This window comes from Rattus norvegicus, chromosome 1 (genome assembly GCF_036323735.1).
Source record: "Rattus norvegicus strain BN/NHsdMcwi chromosome 1, GRCr8, whole genome shotgun sequence".
NCBI classification, from domain to species: domain Eukaryota; kingdom Metazoa; phylum Chordata; class Mammalia; order Rodentia; family Muridae; genus Rattus; species Rattus norvegicus.
In genome coordinates, this window is record NC_086019.1 from 46,454,701 (window position 1) to 46,468,953 (window position 14,253).

Genomic DNA, 14,253 nt, shown 5'->3' on the forward strand with positions numbered 1-14,253 from the left:
TGTGTGCACGTGTGTGCATGCATACATGCATGCATGCTTACACGGTACAGCAAAAGCACACCTAATTTGCCATCGTAGGAGGTCACTTAGGCTCTGAGTCACTGGTGGCCCTGGTTTGGGTAGGCATCTTCTGTAAACAGTGGAGAGGGAGGAGGTGAAGGCTCTTCCGTACAGGTTCACAGTCGCACTCAGCATAACAGGATCATGTCTGTCTTCCTTTCTTCCACCCCTTCGATACTTTCACATGTCTCTCTTCTTCAAGCCTTGCCTTCCTTGAACAATCTGGCAATTAGTCTGTCTGAAAGTTGGAACTAGGAAGAAGCTGACGCTGGAAAAGCAAAGCTGAACCAGGTGCAAATGGGGAGTCTTGACCTTTCACCTTTGCTGAGTGTGATAGCATCTATCTCCTCAGTACCCAGGTGTATTCTGGGCTCGAGACACCGTGTTAAGGGCTGGAGGAGACTGTGAAGGGGAAACAAACACCTCACTGTCTTTTCTCTCGCCCACTTGATGTGGGGGACCCAGAGCTGGCGCTGTGTGAGTTGAATTCTGCTCTGTCAGGTACTTGGGATGGCGGTTCCCCTAACTGCTGACTCCAACACTAGACCAGGGAGCACAAAGTGACAGAGGAGACAGTTTGTTCAATGAGGGCACGGTTTGTGGAGTAGCATTGGGAAAGGAATCTGGACCATCAAGTCATGTTCATTGTGGAGAGAAGTTAATTGGCTGCCATCACTTGGGTGATGTGAAGGTGCAGAGACCTGACTCACAGCCAGACTTCGGGAGTCAGAGCCCTTCTGTACCATAAGGATAGCTATGTACACTTAAGGTTTCTCAGAACTTCTGCACCCCATTTTTCTCACCCGGTAAGTGGAGGGCAATGCTGGTGCCTACCTGAGAGTGGCTGTGAGTAAATCGGTAGCAGGGTAGGAATTTGTTTTATGTGATGAAATCTCCCTCTGATGGACAGCCAGGGATGAGAAAGGGTGGGAAGCCACAGCATGGCATAGATTTGAATTTCCTGAGCCCTTGCCCAGCTCGTCCTCTTGAAGGACAGTAGGGAGTTGCTATGATAGGTTTCTGTTGGTCCTTTCTGTGGCCTTCTTTTTGATGTTCCTTACTCCACAGTGACCTCTGCTGGCCCTCCCGTTTGATTTTTCAATAATGCAGTAAGAGTGGAGCCTTAAGCAGCTTAATTAGGCCAGCACCCACTCTGACCTGGTGCTGGATAGAACCACTGTCAAAGTGACAGAAGTGCCCAGGAGAAATGAGCCAGAGAAAGGAAGCCTTTACTCATGTGACAGACCCCCTTAGGAGAGAGTATCCCAGCCTGCTGTCCTATGCTTAAGGCATCTGCCGCGTCTCCTCCTTTCTTCTCCTGTGAGGGGATGTTGGTTCTGGCTGTGAACATCTTTCTAGGAAAATGTGCTGACCCTGACAGATCTGTTGCAGACCCAGTTCTGCCACTTCAGAGCCGAGCCTCATGTTTCCAAAGACATGGAGAGATGGGTCCTTCCCTTTTTCTGCCCGGGCCTGTTCTTCGGAATGTCTTTATTACATCAAGTTTGGCTTTGCGCAGTTTACTTTGTGTTTAAAGAGATGCATGGAGTCGACGGTGAGATGACCCATCAGTGTTTGAGGTTCGAGTTGTTCGTAGCACCATGACAACACTGAATCTACGAGTCGTGCTTTCCGGCCTATAAGACATCTTCGTGTGTGTGTGTGTGTGTGTGTGTGTGTGTGTGTGTGTGTGTGTGCTCCTTCTCTCATGAAAGGGCGTCTTGTAAACTGAGCCTGAACAAGTTGAATTTTGTTTGCTTGTTTTGAGACAGGATCTCACTATGTAGCTCTGGCTGGCCTAGAACTTTCTTTGTAGTTGAGACCCAAAATGAGATCTGGCTTCAAACTCAGAGATCTTCCTATGTCTCTCTGCTGGGATTAAGGCAATACACAAACACATCTATCTGAATTAAACACCACCACCCCTGCCCCGCGATACTACTGTCTGGATAATATGGCAGCTTTAGAATTAGGTGCACCATGGTGTTCCGGCAAGGATCTAACTTGAGGAAATGTTTGAGTTGCTTAGTATGAGTAAGTTGACACGAAGTGACTGGCTTTGATGGTGATATTTAGGGAAGTGTTTTGGGGAAAAGCTCCTGAAGGTGGTATGCATGGGGATGATTTCCGACAGAGTGGCCGTGTCTGACCTAGCAGAAAGATAGCGAAAGGAGTTAGATTCTAAAAGTTTAAATGGGAGAAAAGAGAATCACACTTATGGAGAGTTGAGTTTAGTGCTGAGCTAGGGCACAGACAGTCAGAGGCCAGTTGTGGATGAGACCCTTTGGAAGTCAGAGAGGGACTAAGGACTGGATATACATTTCCCAGTGGCCCTTCTCCATCAGGACTCGATCAGTGAGACTGAGAGTAGGAGTCTCTCTTCCTGGGCTTCAGCTCCATCTGCAGAGCCAAGGACCGGCAGATCTGCCCCTGAGTGGTGTGAGGGCCCAGTGTGGGACATGTGCAAAACTTACAGTACTAACTGCTTGCATTAAGGGACCATTTTCCCCCTGTGGTTTCTGCTTTTGCTTATCCACCCTGTCTACATTTTCTCACCGCGCACAGGTCCATGACCTGCATCTGTATGGCTCCTCAGCAGACAGCACTCTCCGAGACAGCACGTGGGAAGTACAGACTTATGTCCACTTCCAGGATAACGAAGGAGTCACTGTGATCATCAAGCCAGAGCACAGGGTGGAAGATGTTCTGGCTTTGGCATGCAAGGTGATCAATTTTGCCGTAGAAATCCATACTTCTGAGTAGAGAGGGCTGCATTCCTCTGCATTCAGTTTCTACAGGGGGAACATACTAACATTTTCTAGCTATGTTAACTATCGCCCTTCAGAAGGATGTGTCCTCAGGTCATGACCCCATGCTCCCATGAGGACCCTGAGTTAAGGTGTGTGCTTTGAAGCTGCGTCTCGTCATTCTGACACCTGCTGCTGTCCACGTTACAGAGATGGGGTAGCCTGGTGTGCATTAAGCCCATAACTCCTCAACACTCACAGTTGCTTTACGGCCACTCCTGAGTTATACTTCATCATTCTTTCGACTGGACTTGATTTCCAGTCTGAAGAGGAAGCATAGGATAAACCCATTCAGCACCAGCATGCCTAGCACTTTCTGACCACCAGGTGGCAGAGTAGAGCTGAAAGAGTTAGGTACACTGGGATAGTCTGCTGACTTTCACAGTAGACACCAGTAGAGTACTTTAATTCACTTTTGTACTTGGCCTTGAAGCTTAGTGTCCCCTACATTTGTATATGTAATTATCTTTATAAACGTAACTGTATCACCCAAGCCCAGTATGTAAGCCTTTTATTCAGACAAGCCTCAATGTTGATCTGTGTAGGTGATTAGAAACAGTAATAAGCTTTCTGGGTGTTAAAAGGTATTGGAGGCAGAAGGTCAGCTAAATCCTGTTTGGAGCACAGGCCTGAGATAAACACTTTTTTGTTAAAAGTGCAGGGAAGAAAGAAAAGATGCAAGTGAGGGAAAGAGAAGGAGACACACACACACACACACACACACATACACACATACATATACACACATATATACACATATGCACTTGCACATATACACATACATACATATACACATATGCACATGCACATATACATATATACACATACACACATATATACATATACATACACACATATATACACATACATACACATAAACACATACATACCGACACATGCACATACACACACGGGAGGGGTGGGGATTAAAATATATCTGCACTTAAACATTTTTCCTTTGGAAATACTTTGAAGTATGAAATTTCGAAGAAAGCTAGCCGTCTGAAGGGAGGTATGGGTCATGTGATAAAATGTATCACTTCCCAGCAGTGAACCTTATACTTTGTGGTGAAGTTATTTAGAGGAGACCTTAACAATGAATTTTGACCCTTCCTTTTCTTGTTTGTACATTTAAATTCCAGTTTTCCATAGTTTTAGACTGCACAAATTATATGCGGTTGCTTTCGGGGATTTTGCTAGTGGTCTGTCGTGAGCCTCCGTCCGGAGTGCTGCTGGTCTTAGGACAGAGCAGTTAGACTTCGAGTAACCAATCGTTTCCTTTGCAGATGAGGCACTTGGAACCCACTCGCTATGGTCTTCAGCTCCGAAAGGTGGTGGATGAAAGTGTGGAGTGGTGTGTGCCCGCGTTGTATGAGTACATGCAGGAGCAGGCAAGTGGACGCCCGAGGTCAGGAGGGACTGTCCAACCACACCCATGCCCAACCTCACAGAGCCCCGGCTGGCCTCAAATTCGGTGTGCCTGAGGCCGATCTTGAGATTCTGGTCCTCCTGCCTCCGTGTTTGGGATACAAGTGTACACCACCACAGCCAGTCTGTGTGATGCTGGGGGTCAGACCAGGACCACACATGCTAAGTCAGCACGCCACCAGCCCAGCTCTTTCCCTAGGCCTCCGAAGGGCCTCTTAATTTTGGGGAACTGTAATTTGGGGGCAAACTGTTCAAGTTTGGCATTTGATTTGTAAACAACCCTCATGTGTGAACAGTATTGTACTTTTCCTGTGAAAAAGTGTGTTGACATAATCCTGCAAGGTTGTGTAGTGTTAAGCCCCCGATTCCCTCTTTCTTAGGTTTATGATGAAATTGAAGTCTTCCCACTCAGTGTGTATGACGTGCAGCTAACCAAGACGGGGGACATGACTGACTTTGGTGAGTGTCAGGAGTCCTCTCCTGTCCCCAGGAGACGATGCTCACCTTGCCCTGGGTCCCTTTTTCTCCTTTTCATTATTATTTATTTTAGGAGGATGGGGTGGTTATGTGTCAATGCTGCGAGAGAGGACAAGGCAATCTCAGGGAATAGTGGAAGAGTTGGTAAAGTGTGTGACATGCTGGGGACAGTGCTAACACTATGTTAACTGTACCTGGTAGTACTGGTTCACCCAGGAGCCGGACAAGGCTCCTCTGAGTCTGTGTGTGTGTGTGTGTGTGTGTGTGTGTGTGTGTGTGTGTGTGTGTGTCTATGTGCCACTTGTGTAGTACCCAAGGAGGCCAGAAGAGGGCATCTGGTCATCTTGGGCTGGAGTTAGAAGCTGTTGTGAGCTGCCCAACTTACATGGTAGGAACAGACCGAGTGCTACCTGGAGGGCAGCCAGTGATCTTAACGTCAGAGCCATCTCTCCAGCCCCATGAGACTGCTTTCTTTATGGCTAAAGTCTTACCAACCTGGAATGCTGTCCTCCCAGACCTTTCTCCCCGGCTAGGAATCTTACCCGCCCTTTAAGACCACGTGGGCAGTCTAACTGGAATAAGCCTGATCTTTCGGCTTTCTCTCCCTCTGATCTGAATTTAACGGTTACAGGCCATCATTGGTGTTTGGCGCTTATTTCCCTCGGTCTTTATCGAATCTCTGCTCCATGGTCTTTGTAGACTTTGCTCATGCCTCACAGTGCACTGCAGACTTTGACTGCCTTTCCCACTAGAAGTCAGTAACCAGGCTGTTTTGGTCATGTCACAGACATTGGCACAACAGGGATATTTGCTTCATTTCAGAACATTTCAAGTTGATAATATGCTCAAACTGTGGTGTGTTAAGATTTTGTTTTCTGGACCCTTTTGTGGATCACATGGTCAGGGTTGTTAGTTTACTTTGAGGTAGAGTCTTACTTTGTAGTCCACACTGGCCTGGGATCCCAGGATATCCTCAAAGCTCGTAGTGATCCTCCTGCCTCAGCCTCCCAAACACTTAGTTTAAGTGAGAATCCCTCTGTCCACTGCAGGTTGGGGTTGGTCAGCTGTAAGCTGGTTCCACAGCGGCCAAGAGCAAGTCTTCTTGCCATCCGAGGGAATGAATGTAGGGTTTTTTTGTCATGGTTGGCCGGGTACTGCCTAAGGCTTAAAGAGGACATGGGGGAAGACACCATCTCCCCTCAGTCTCCTGTAGGACTGCTCATAGACTAGGGCTCTGCTTTTCACATGGATTCCAGGGATTTGAACTCTGACCCTAATGCCCTTGCAGCACACGCTGCGTCTAGGAGCCCTGCCTTTAACCATCTTAAAACACCTCACTCTGCTCCAGTCAGAGTATCTTTTAGCCTTGACTTAAAAAAATCAAGCATCATTTTAACTGTGGTGAGACAGAAGTAAATTATCCACACCCTTAGTCTGTGGCAGCAAGGGAGCTTCATGTCCGTCCGTGAGTCACCCTTACCATCCCTTCCCGGCTCTCTTTCGCTTTGCTATCCATGCAATGCTGGCTTATGCCCCTTCCCCAGCTCTCTGACAAGCACACATTATACCCTTTGTCCTGACAAATTTGGGAACCCTTTGATATTCGCCTTTTTGTGCCAGTTTAGTTCACTTAGCATTAATGTCATGCACTCATCCCATTACAGAGTGTGCCAGATTTTTTTTCTAAGGCCGAGTAATGCTCTACCGTCCGTGTGCACTACACTGTGTCCCAGTGTTTGGCTGCTGTGAATGTGTACAGTTGCAACTGTTGAGTAACGTCGCACACTCCTTTGTCTAAACTCCCCGGTTCGGTGGATTCCTCTTTCCCCTACGCTTGCTGAATGATGCTACTTTCAAAACAGTTGAAACTTACTTTTTCAGCATGCTTGCATTTGCAAGCATGGATGTTCATGGACACACCCTGTCGGGGCTGAAGAGACGAAGGGAGGTGAACTTACACTGGTGTTATTTTCTCCCCCAGGGTTTGCAGTCACAGCCCAGGTGGACGAGCACCAGCATCTCAGCCGGATATTTATCAGCGATGTTCTCCCTGACAGCCTGGCGTATGGAGGAGGTCTGTGCAGTGCCGTGTCTGTGTTTGTAACTGTGGGATGTTCTGCCTCATTGTGTCTGCACACTCCGAGTTTCTAACTGCAGCAGGCTCTGCTTCATGGGGTTGCTTGCGGTTTTGTCAGATGATGGTTTCTCTGGGAGCTTTTGAGAATTGACCTGAAAATACACATGTGCATGTGTGTGTGTGTGTGTGTGTGTGCATGTGCATGTGAGTGTGCGTGTGTGTGCATTATGTATATATATAAAGAGAATATTCATACAGATATATGTATATGTATATAAAGAAAGTATTCATACAGGTGTGTGTAAAAGGTTATATTCATACAGATATGTGTATGTATGTGTGGTAAGAGAGTATTCATACAGGTGTGTGTGTGTGTGTGTGTGTGTGTGTGTGTGTGAGAGAGAGAGAGAGAGAGAGAGAGAGAGAGAGAGAGGAGTATTCATATAGATGTCCAGATAAAGGGAGGGAGAGAACTGTGAAACAGAGAGACTCAGAGAAAACAGCTGATTAGCAGTTCCCCAAATTGTGTCACATTCAAAACAATCTGCTTGACACCAAATTGGAGCTGGGCTTTCATTTAAACCTTACATAATGCTATGTTTTCCACCTGGTCAGCATTTGCAGCCTGCTTTCATCTTAAAATTCATCTCCATAATCTCTCCCCACTTTCTTCCTGTTTTTCCCTTTCTTTGCTCTCAGGACTGAGAAAGGGCAATGAAATCAGGAGCTTAAATGGGGAAGCAGTGTCTGACCTTGACCTCAAGCAGATGGAGGCTTTGTTTTCTGAGAAGAGCGTTGGACTCACTCTAGTCGCCCGGCCTGCAGACACAAGAGCAAGCCTGTGTACTTCCTGCTCAGACAGTGACCTGTTCTCCAGGGACCAGAAAAGTCTGCTGCCCTCTCCCAACCAGTGCCAACTGCTGGAGGAATTCCTGGATAACTTTAAAAAAACCTCCACAAACGGTAAGGCTGTGTTCCGTGTCGGCCTTGACCTGTTGGTCCGTTGGCCCATGTTGTTAGGCTGCAGCTTTGATGGCAAGCCCAGATGGTACGAGCTACTGTGGTACAGTGAATGTTTTCTCACTTACTGAGACAAGAACACAGATGCCAAGTGGGATAGATTTATCAAGAGCCCATGGATTTCAGCAATTAGAGAACCTTCCAGAAAAGTGAAAATAACTATCTTTTGACACAAACTAGTCTTTAAGAAAACACAGGCTCTTTGAAAGCCATTCACAGTGTCCAGTATTGCCTGTAATCAATTACAAGCATTAGCCAGCGTCGGAAGACTTTGTTTTTAGTCGGTGGGGTCTAAGGTGAATCCATTTTGCAGTGTTCTGCTTGGGTCCTGGATGGTATGGGTTTTGGCTGTCAGGAGGACTGGTCTTTAAGAAGCAGTGAACTCTGAATGTAGTTTATGGGCTGATTTTGAAATCCTGTGAAGGCTGGCAGCTGAAGACTGCCAGTATAGTTTCTTCCAAGTGAAATAGCTGTCTGACGAGTCACATGAAGGCGGGTTTGCTGAACTTAGGTTTCTACCTCTCTTGGCTGTTGTATTTGAATCAGAGGCTCGAGCTGAGTCCCTGTCACTTCCCTCTGTGACCATGGAGAAGTCCCTGTTAGGCTCCCTGGGAACATAGATAAAATGGATCTTGATCCTGAGAACACTGTCCTGCACTCCTAATGGATTTGTAAGAAAAATATCCCTGTGCTGACCCAAAATGAATGTGAAACTCGTGAGCGTGATCACTGCGATGGATCTAATGATAAAGCTGTCTGTTAATTACACACCAGATTGTAAGGTTTGTGATCCAGTAAGGTAGCTGGGGTTTCCTCCTCCTTTCTGGGACTTTATTCCCATTTAATATATCATGAGGTTTGACTGTTGGCATGGAAAAGTGGATGGAGTCACTAATGATTGGTGACATTGGGACCTTCATTCAGCTGACCCTAGGCTGCTATTCTAAGCCCCGGTGGCCCGTGTCATGTACCCATTGTTGGATTGATTGTCCTCGAGGGATATTCCCTACCTGTTATTCCTCTGCATTTTGTCACACTAAGCAGTACTGCAGCCGGTAATGTCTTTCCAATCCAGGGAGTGAATGACCAAAAGATGCAGATTTACCTTTGTGCTTGTCCGCCACTTTTCACAGTGTTAGATTCTTGCTGTCATCCAGAGGGCATCCTGTGTCTGTGTGCGCGGAGAACTCAGAGCCGTGAGGGTGGGAAACTCATCTGCCGCCATGTGGTCAATGCAGACGTCTCCTGGCACCGCCCTGCACGGGCCTTCCTCCTCAGCTAAGCTAGAGCGTGCTGAGATTTAGCCCCTCCCAGCTGGAGTACAGGCTCCTAGGTCCCAGGTCTAGGGTGCATCATGTTGTGGTCCATGGCGATGCTGTAGGTATTTAATCTCAGTTGGGGGTTACTACCTCACCTTCGATCATTCAATTCCTGCATAAAAGACACAACTTTTATATTTATAATAAGCCTTTAATGCACTAGAGCTGGGCAGATATCTATGCTACTGGTCTCTGCTTCTCTATCAATAACCCCAAGTTATAACGTGGCCATGTTTCATTGGGGCTGCTCTTAACTCCAGTTGGTCAGCCCTCGTGGCCGCGTTTTTTATGACTCAACTGTCCAACAGTGTCTTTTCCCCTTCCCACCTCCTTCCCTTTCCTCCTAGTGGTCTCTGCCTCCAACCCCAGGAACCAAAACCCCGCCTATCTTCCCAACTATAGGCTGTAGGCATCTTTATTCACCAATCAGGGATAATGGGGGCGGGGCAAGGTTACGTAGCATTACTTGGGTCTTCTGTAGATTGGCCTCAGGGGCCAGCATTTAGCATTACAATACATAGCAAAAGACCAATCCCCAGCTCCTGGTCCCTGGCTTGTGTGCCGAGATGGATTGCTTTCCCGTACACTTTGCAAAAGTGCTTTCTTTTTTCTTTTTAAGCATTGTACTGCCTGAAGAGAGCTGAGTGCTCCCAGAAACTTTTGAAGGTTAAATGTAGGAATAAAGTCTGTGGTGAGTGGGTAAGAAACTGAAAGAAAAGACAGACCACGTTTCTCATTTGGATACAATGTCTTGCTTACATGAGGAGCTTGTGCTATGGGTGTGTGACTGTCACACAGGTTCTGAGTCAGATCTTGATTTGAGGATTAGGTACTCGTGTGTAGGCGGTGAGGTTGGGTCTCGGAGGATGCTAGCTCCCTTCCCAGTCCCTTACAGAGACCATTCTGAGATGCGTTCACAGAATTCAAGTGGCCCCGGAAATAGGTCGTAAGTTCACACATAATCATTTCGCACACCACTGGTGGGCTGTCTGCTCTTTTTTCCTGCTCATGGGGTCACTTTCCCAATAGCTTCTGGTGGGCAGTCCTCTGCTCAAACTCTGCCTCTGTGAGAACTTTCATGATGTCCCCAGCTCTGGTATGGTGAGGATTCTAAGCTGGTGACCTAGCTCCCCTTCCCTGTTGGCCCCAGCTTCCTCTTTAATTAGCTTCCTTTGTTTAAAAGCCAGGTACAGTGTCTTTCACCACCTGGTACCTAAATGCATGGAAGGCTGAGGCAAGAAGCTGAATTCCAGGTCAGAGTGGGATACGTAAGACGCTGCTTCAAAATAAACAACATCAACCACAGTGAACTTTGATTTACTGTTACTGTGAAATAGAAGTAATCCTGTCCTCTTATTATAAAATTAAAATTTATGCAAATAAACATTTAAAATAGCTCTGGAGAAGGGGTTTTAATAGGGCTTTGGGCTGTCCTTAGGAGTGGTCACTTCAGTGTGTTTAATCATACATGTCCCCACCCACGGACATTGCCAGAAGGAGCTGTGTACTTGGAAAGGAGGAAGGGAGGTAAGGAAAGCCCCAACCCATTTCACAAAGCCTGTGTCTCCACCTACTGATGCTTCTGAAGGATAGGACAGACCTTTTAAAAAGGGGACTTGGGGGGTTGGGGACTTAGCTCAATGGTAGGGCGCTTGCCTAGCAAGCGCAAGGCCCTGGGTTCGGGTCCCCAGCTCAGAAGAAAAGAAAAGGGGAAAAAAAGGGGGGGGGGGGGACTTGGATGGATCCCATGTGGAGCAGGACAAAAGCTGCCTGTGGTTGCCTGCGGTTGTCAGGTGGGTATTTCACCATCTTAGGGAATGGATACAGACATCTTCCTGCTGGGGGTTAAAGAGCAAGGCCCTGGGAAGGGCTGCATCTGGCTCTGGTCTACTTCTGGGTTTAGTTGAACATCCAGACATCTACACAGGTCTCTCGATTTGCCTCCAGTCATAACAGAAATTGTTGTGTGTCTGACTGGAAGAAATGCGGTTACAGCAGGGGGTGAGGAGGGCCACAAAGAAGCCAGGAGGTGTTGTAGACTGCTATTCCTAAAGAGGCATCATACTCGTATTTGAGAGTCCTTGACAATTAGAACGTTTAGTGAAATGAGTCTCAGACTCAACTCCTGAGCTTAAAGTAGACAGACTCCTGGGTTCTGGTGTGAGAGTGTCCCCTGCAGGCAGGAGCAGGTCTGTGACTGATCCACTCCATCTCAGGACTAGAGGAGGAGGGCCTCCTATGAGTGGGATTCTCTTCTGGGGAACTCCTGAGCCAAGGTTCTGAGGATCCAGTGAGATGTCATGTTCTTGTCACATACAGCTGGTATCTTGGGCAGTGTCTGTCCTTCAATTAAGGATTGAGCCCCGGCCCAACATGATCATCCTACAAAATGCTCTGGAAACCACTGATAATTGTTAACACTCCTTCCTTGCTCCTTTGATCTGCCCAGGGCACACTGATCCTGTTAATGTAGGGTGCTGAGAAGAGACTCCCCAAGTGTCACCTTACTTTCATGACTCTGGGTCCCATAGCAGAAGCCACAGGGCCACGGTGTTAGAATGGAGTGCCTTTGACTCCTAAGACATGAATGGCTGTCTGACTTCTGCCTTACACATTTGAATGTCTGTAATGGTTATCCATACCAGGGAGAGGAAATGTCCACAGGTTATATTCGACTTGAGTGGAAATACTAGTAAAGACTTTTTAACAGAGAGAATTAATTTTATCACTGGAGTTTCCCAAAGAGACCAGTGTTATTTTTGACCCAACAGGGCCACCATTGAAGGAGTTGGGCGTACCCAAGCTGTTTGTGCTCCGACCCTGTTAAATGCTGTGTTTGTGATTTATGCATGGAATTCCATTTCCCAGTGTTTGCTGGCTTTTGAGCCACCTCAGCAGCTTTTAGAAAGTCTCCTCAGGGTGTAGAGTTTGTGAACGAAGTTTTTATGTAAACACCAGACTCCCTGTGGCATTAATGTTTTTTCCATACCCGCAGCTGTTACTACAGCCTTGTGAGGGCCAGAGGTTCATTTAGCAGGAGGGAAATAGGTCAGTGTTCCTGCTACTTGGGCTTACAGCCAGTACTTTCCAGACACAAACGGGAGCTACGGCCAGAGGTGTTTGTGCAGCCCTTGAACCCCTTTTGAATCACTTGTTTTGAGTTGGTGTCTGAGTGGTGGAGAGTTTTAAGTTACCAAAAAACCACGTAGATGTCTGTGTGTGTGTGTGTGTGTGTGTGTGTGTGCGTGTGTGTAAGGTGAAAGGTCTTCATTATATAGCTCTGACTATCCTGGAGTTCACTATGTAGACCAGGTTGGCCTTGAACTCACCTCTGCCTTATAAGTTTGTTCTTCAGGGTGGCTTGATTTTGGGAACGTATGTGTTCACCATGCTAGAGCCAGCTCCACTGTGCCAAGCCAAATTACTTCCTGTTTATGAGGGAAGGCAGTTCGGTTTCCATGATAGTCTTTCGACTTTGAAAGCCTGCGTGCAGTGCTCCCTCCCATGAGACAGCACCTCCTAAGTCTGTCCAACCTGTGCTGCACACTGGGGACCCAGTGTAAACGAGAATGTAGAGGGGTTGCTTTTCCTTAAATCACCATAGATAGGCTTACCTCTTTGAGCTCTCGATGTTTAGAGAGAGGGGCAATAAAATAAATAAATTCTCAGAATCCAGGACTGGCGAGCCTCTTCTCACAGCTCCCGTGTTCAACCTGTGCTGCATACAGGTTGTGCGCTCTGTGGGAAACACTCATCGATCTTCTGAGTTCCCCCTCCCACAACAGTTCCACAGGTGTCAATATCATCAGTTTTCTGGATTGGTGATTCATGCGCATACCATAAAATTTCACAGTGTAAAAAGCTAAAAGTGGGGCTGGAGAGAAGGCTCAATGGATAAGAGCACTGGTTTCTCTCCCAGAGGTCCTGAGTTCAATTCCTTGCAACTACATGGTGGCTCATAACCATCTGTAATGGGATCCACCCCTCATCTACTGTGTCTGACGACAGTGACAGTGTACTCACATGCATGAAATAAATAAATAAATAAATAAATAAATAAATAAATAAATAAATAAATACATCTTTTTTAAAAAGAGGCTGAGAGTGATGGCTAAGTCCCGTGAAGCGGTGGGCGCCGTGGTTAAAGGCATGGGTATTAGCTGAGGAGCCTATGTGCAAGAATTGGTTCTGGGTTCTCTCATGTATTCACTTTGTATGCCCCAAAATGTCAATTAACCTCTGATTAGTTTTAGAAACTATAAAATGGTCTAGGGCTTTTATGAATTAATAGGCTGATACTTGACTAGCAGTGTGCTACTTAGAAAGATTATAAAACTGTGTACATTAAATACATAGATAAGTTTCTCTTGCTGTGTCTGTAGCATTGAGTTTTTCTTCCAGGGATTATTGTTGGTTTCTTTCTCCTCTTGAAGTGTATATACTGCAGAGCATGCTGGGATACTTTCCTGTTTTGGGGATTACGGGCACATTCACACCTGGATGTTGGGGTGCTGGGGATAGAACCAGGGCTTCATGCATGTTAGGCAAGTACTCTGTTACCCAAGCCACATCCTTAACCTTCTGTCTGCATTTTCTTGGTTATATCAGAAAAATGGTCAGTGTTAGATGTCTATTCCCTAACTAGCTGAATTGGGATAGAGGGGAGTAACTCTGTGGTTAAGGTTTTTCAAATAAGAAAAGTGGTCTTAGATCCCTGAGTAGCTCCACTGGTGTCATGAGGACTGTCTTAGGGAGGCAGAAGAGTCTGAGTCGGAGAACTGAGCCAAGGCCTGCTTGTGACTTCTAACAGTGACCGAAGGAATAGACCGTATCTCCAGGGGAAGCTCACCTTACTCTCCTGGATGGAGGTCTTACCTCCAGGCTGTAAGAGAGTCAGTTTGTTTCCGTGGAACAAGCCCTGGGTTTAATGGCAGTCAGACAAAGTTTAAGGTACAGTCCTGCTTTTGTGATTCTGTGGTGGGAGATATTCACTATCTACAACTAGAGTACTCCCATCATTCTCACACACAACTTACTGTTTAAAAGTACAGCTGACCCCAAGAAC

At 46.7% G+C, this 14,253-nt stretch overlaps 1 protein-coding gene across 4 annotated transcripts in view; it reads left to right on the forward strand.

Annotated features, from left to right (window-relative positions):
* The window catches only part of Tiam2 (TIAM Rac1 associated GEF 2), a 201,320-nt gene that overhangs the window by 131,251 nt on the left and 55,816 nt on the right, over positions 1-14,253 (forward strand). For 3 of the 4 annotated variants that reach the window (NM_001427474.1, NM_001427473.1, XM_063282703.1), the window contains 5 exons: positions 2,626-2,784; positions 4,154-4,258; positions 4,676-4,754; positions 6,754-6,846; positions 7,549-7,812. In NM_001427474.1, coding sequence (NP_001414403.1) covers positions 2,626-2,784; positions 4,154-4,258; positions 4,676-4,754; positions 6,754-6,846; positions 7,549-7,812 — 700 coding nt within the window. The remainder of the gene's footprint in view (positions 1-2,625; positions 2,785-4,153; positions 4,259-4,675; positions 4,755-6,753; positions 6,847-7,548; positions 7,813-14,253) is intronic. The other variant, XM_039099650.2, reaches the window with a different exon arrangement.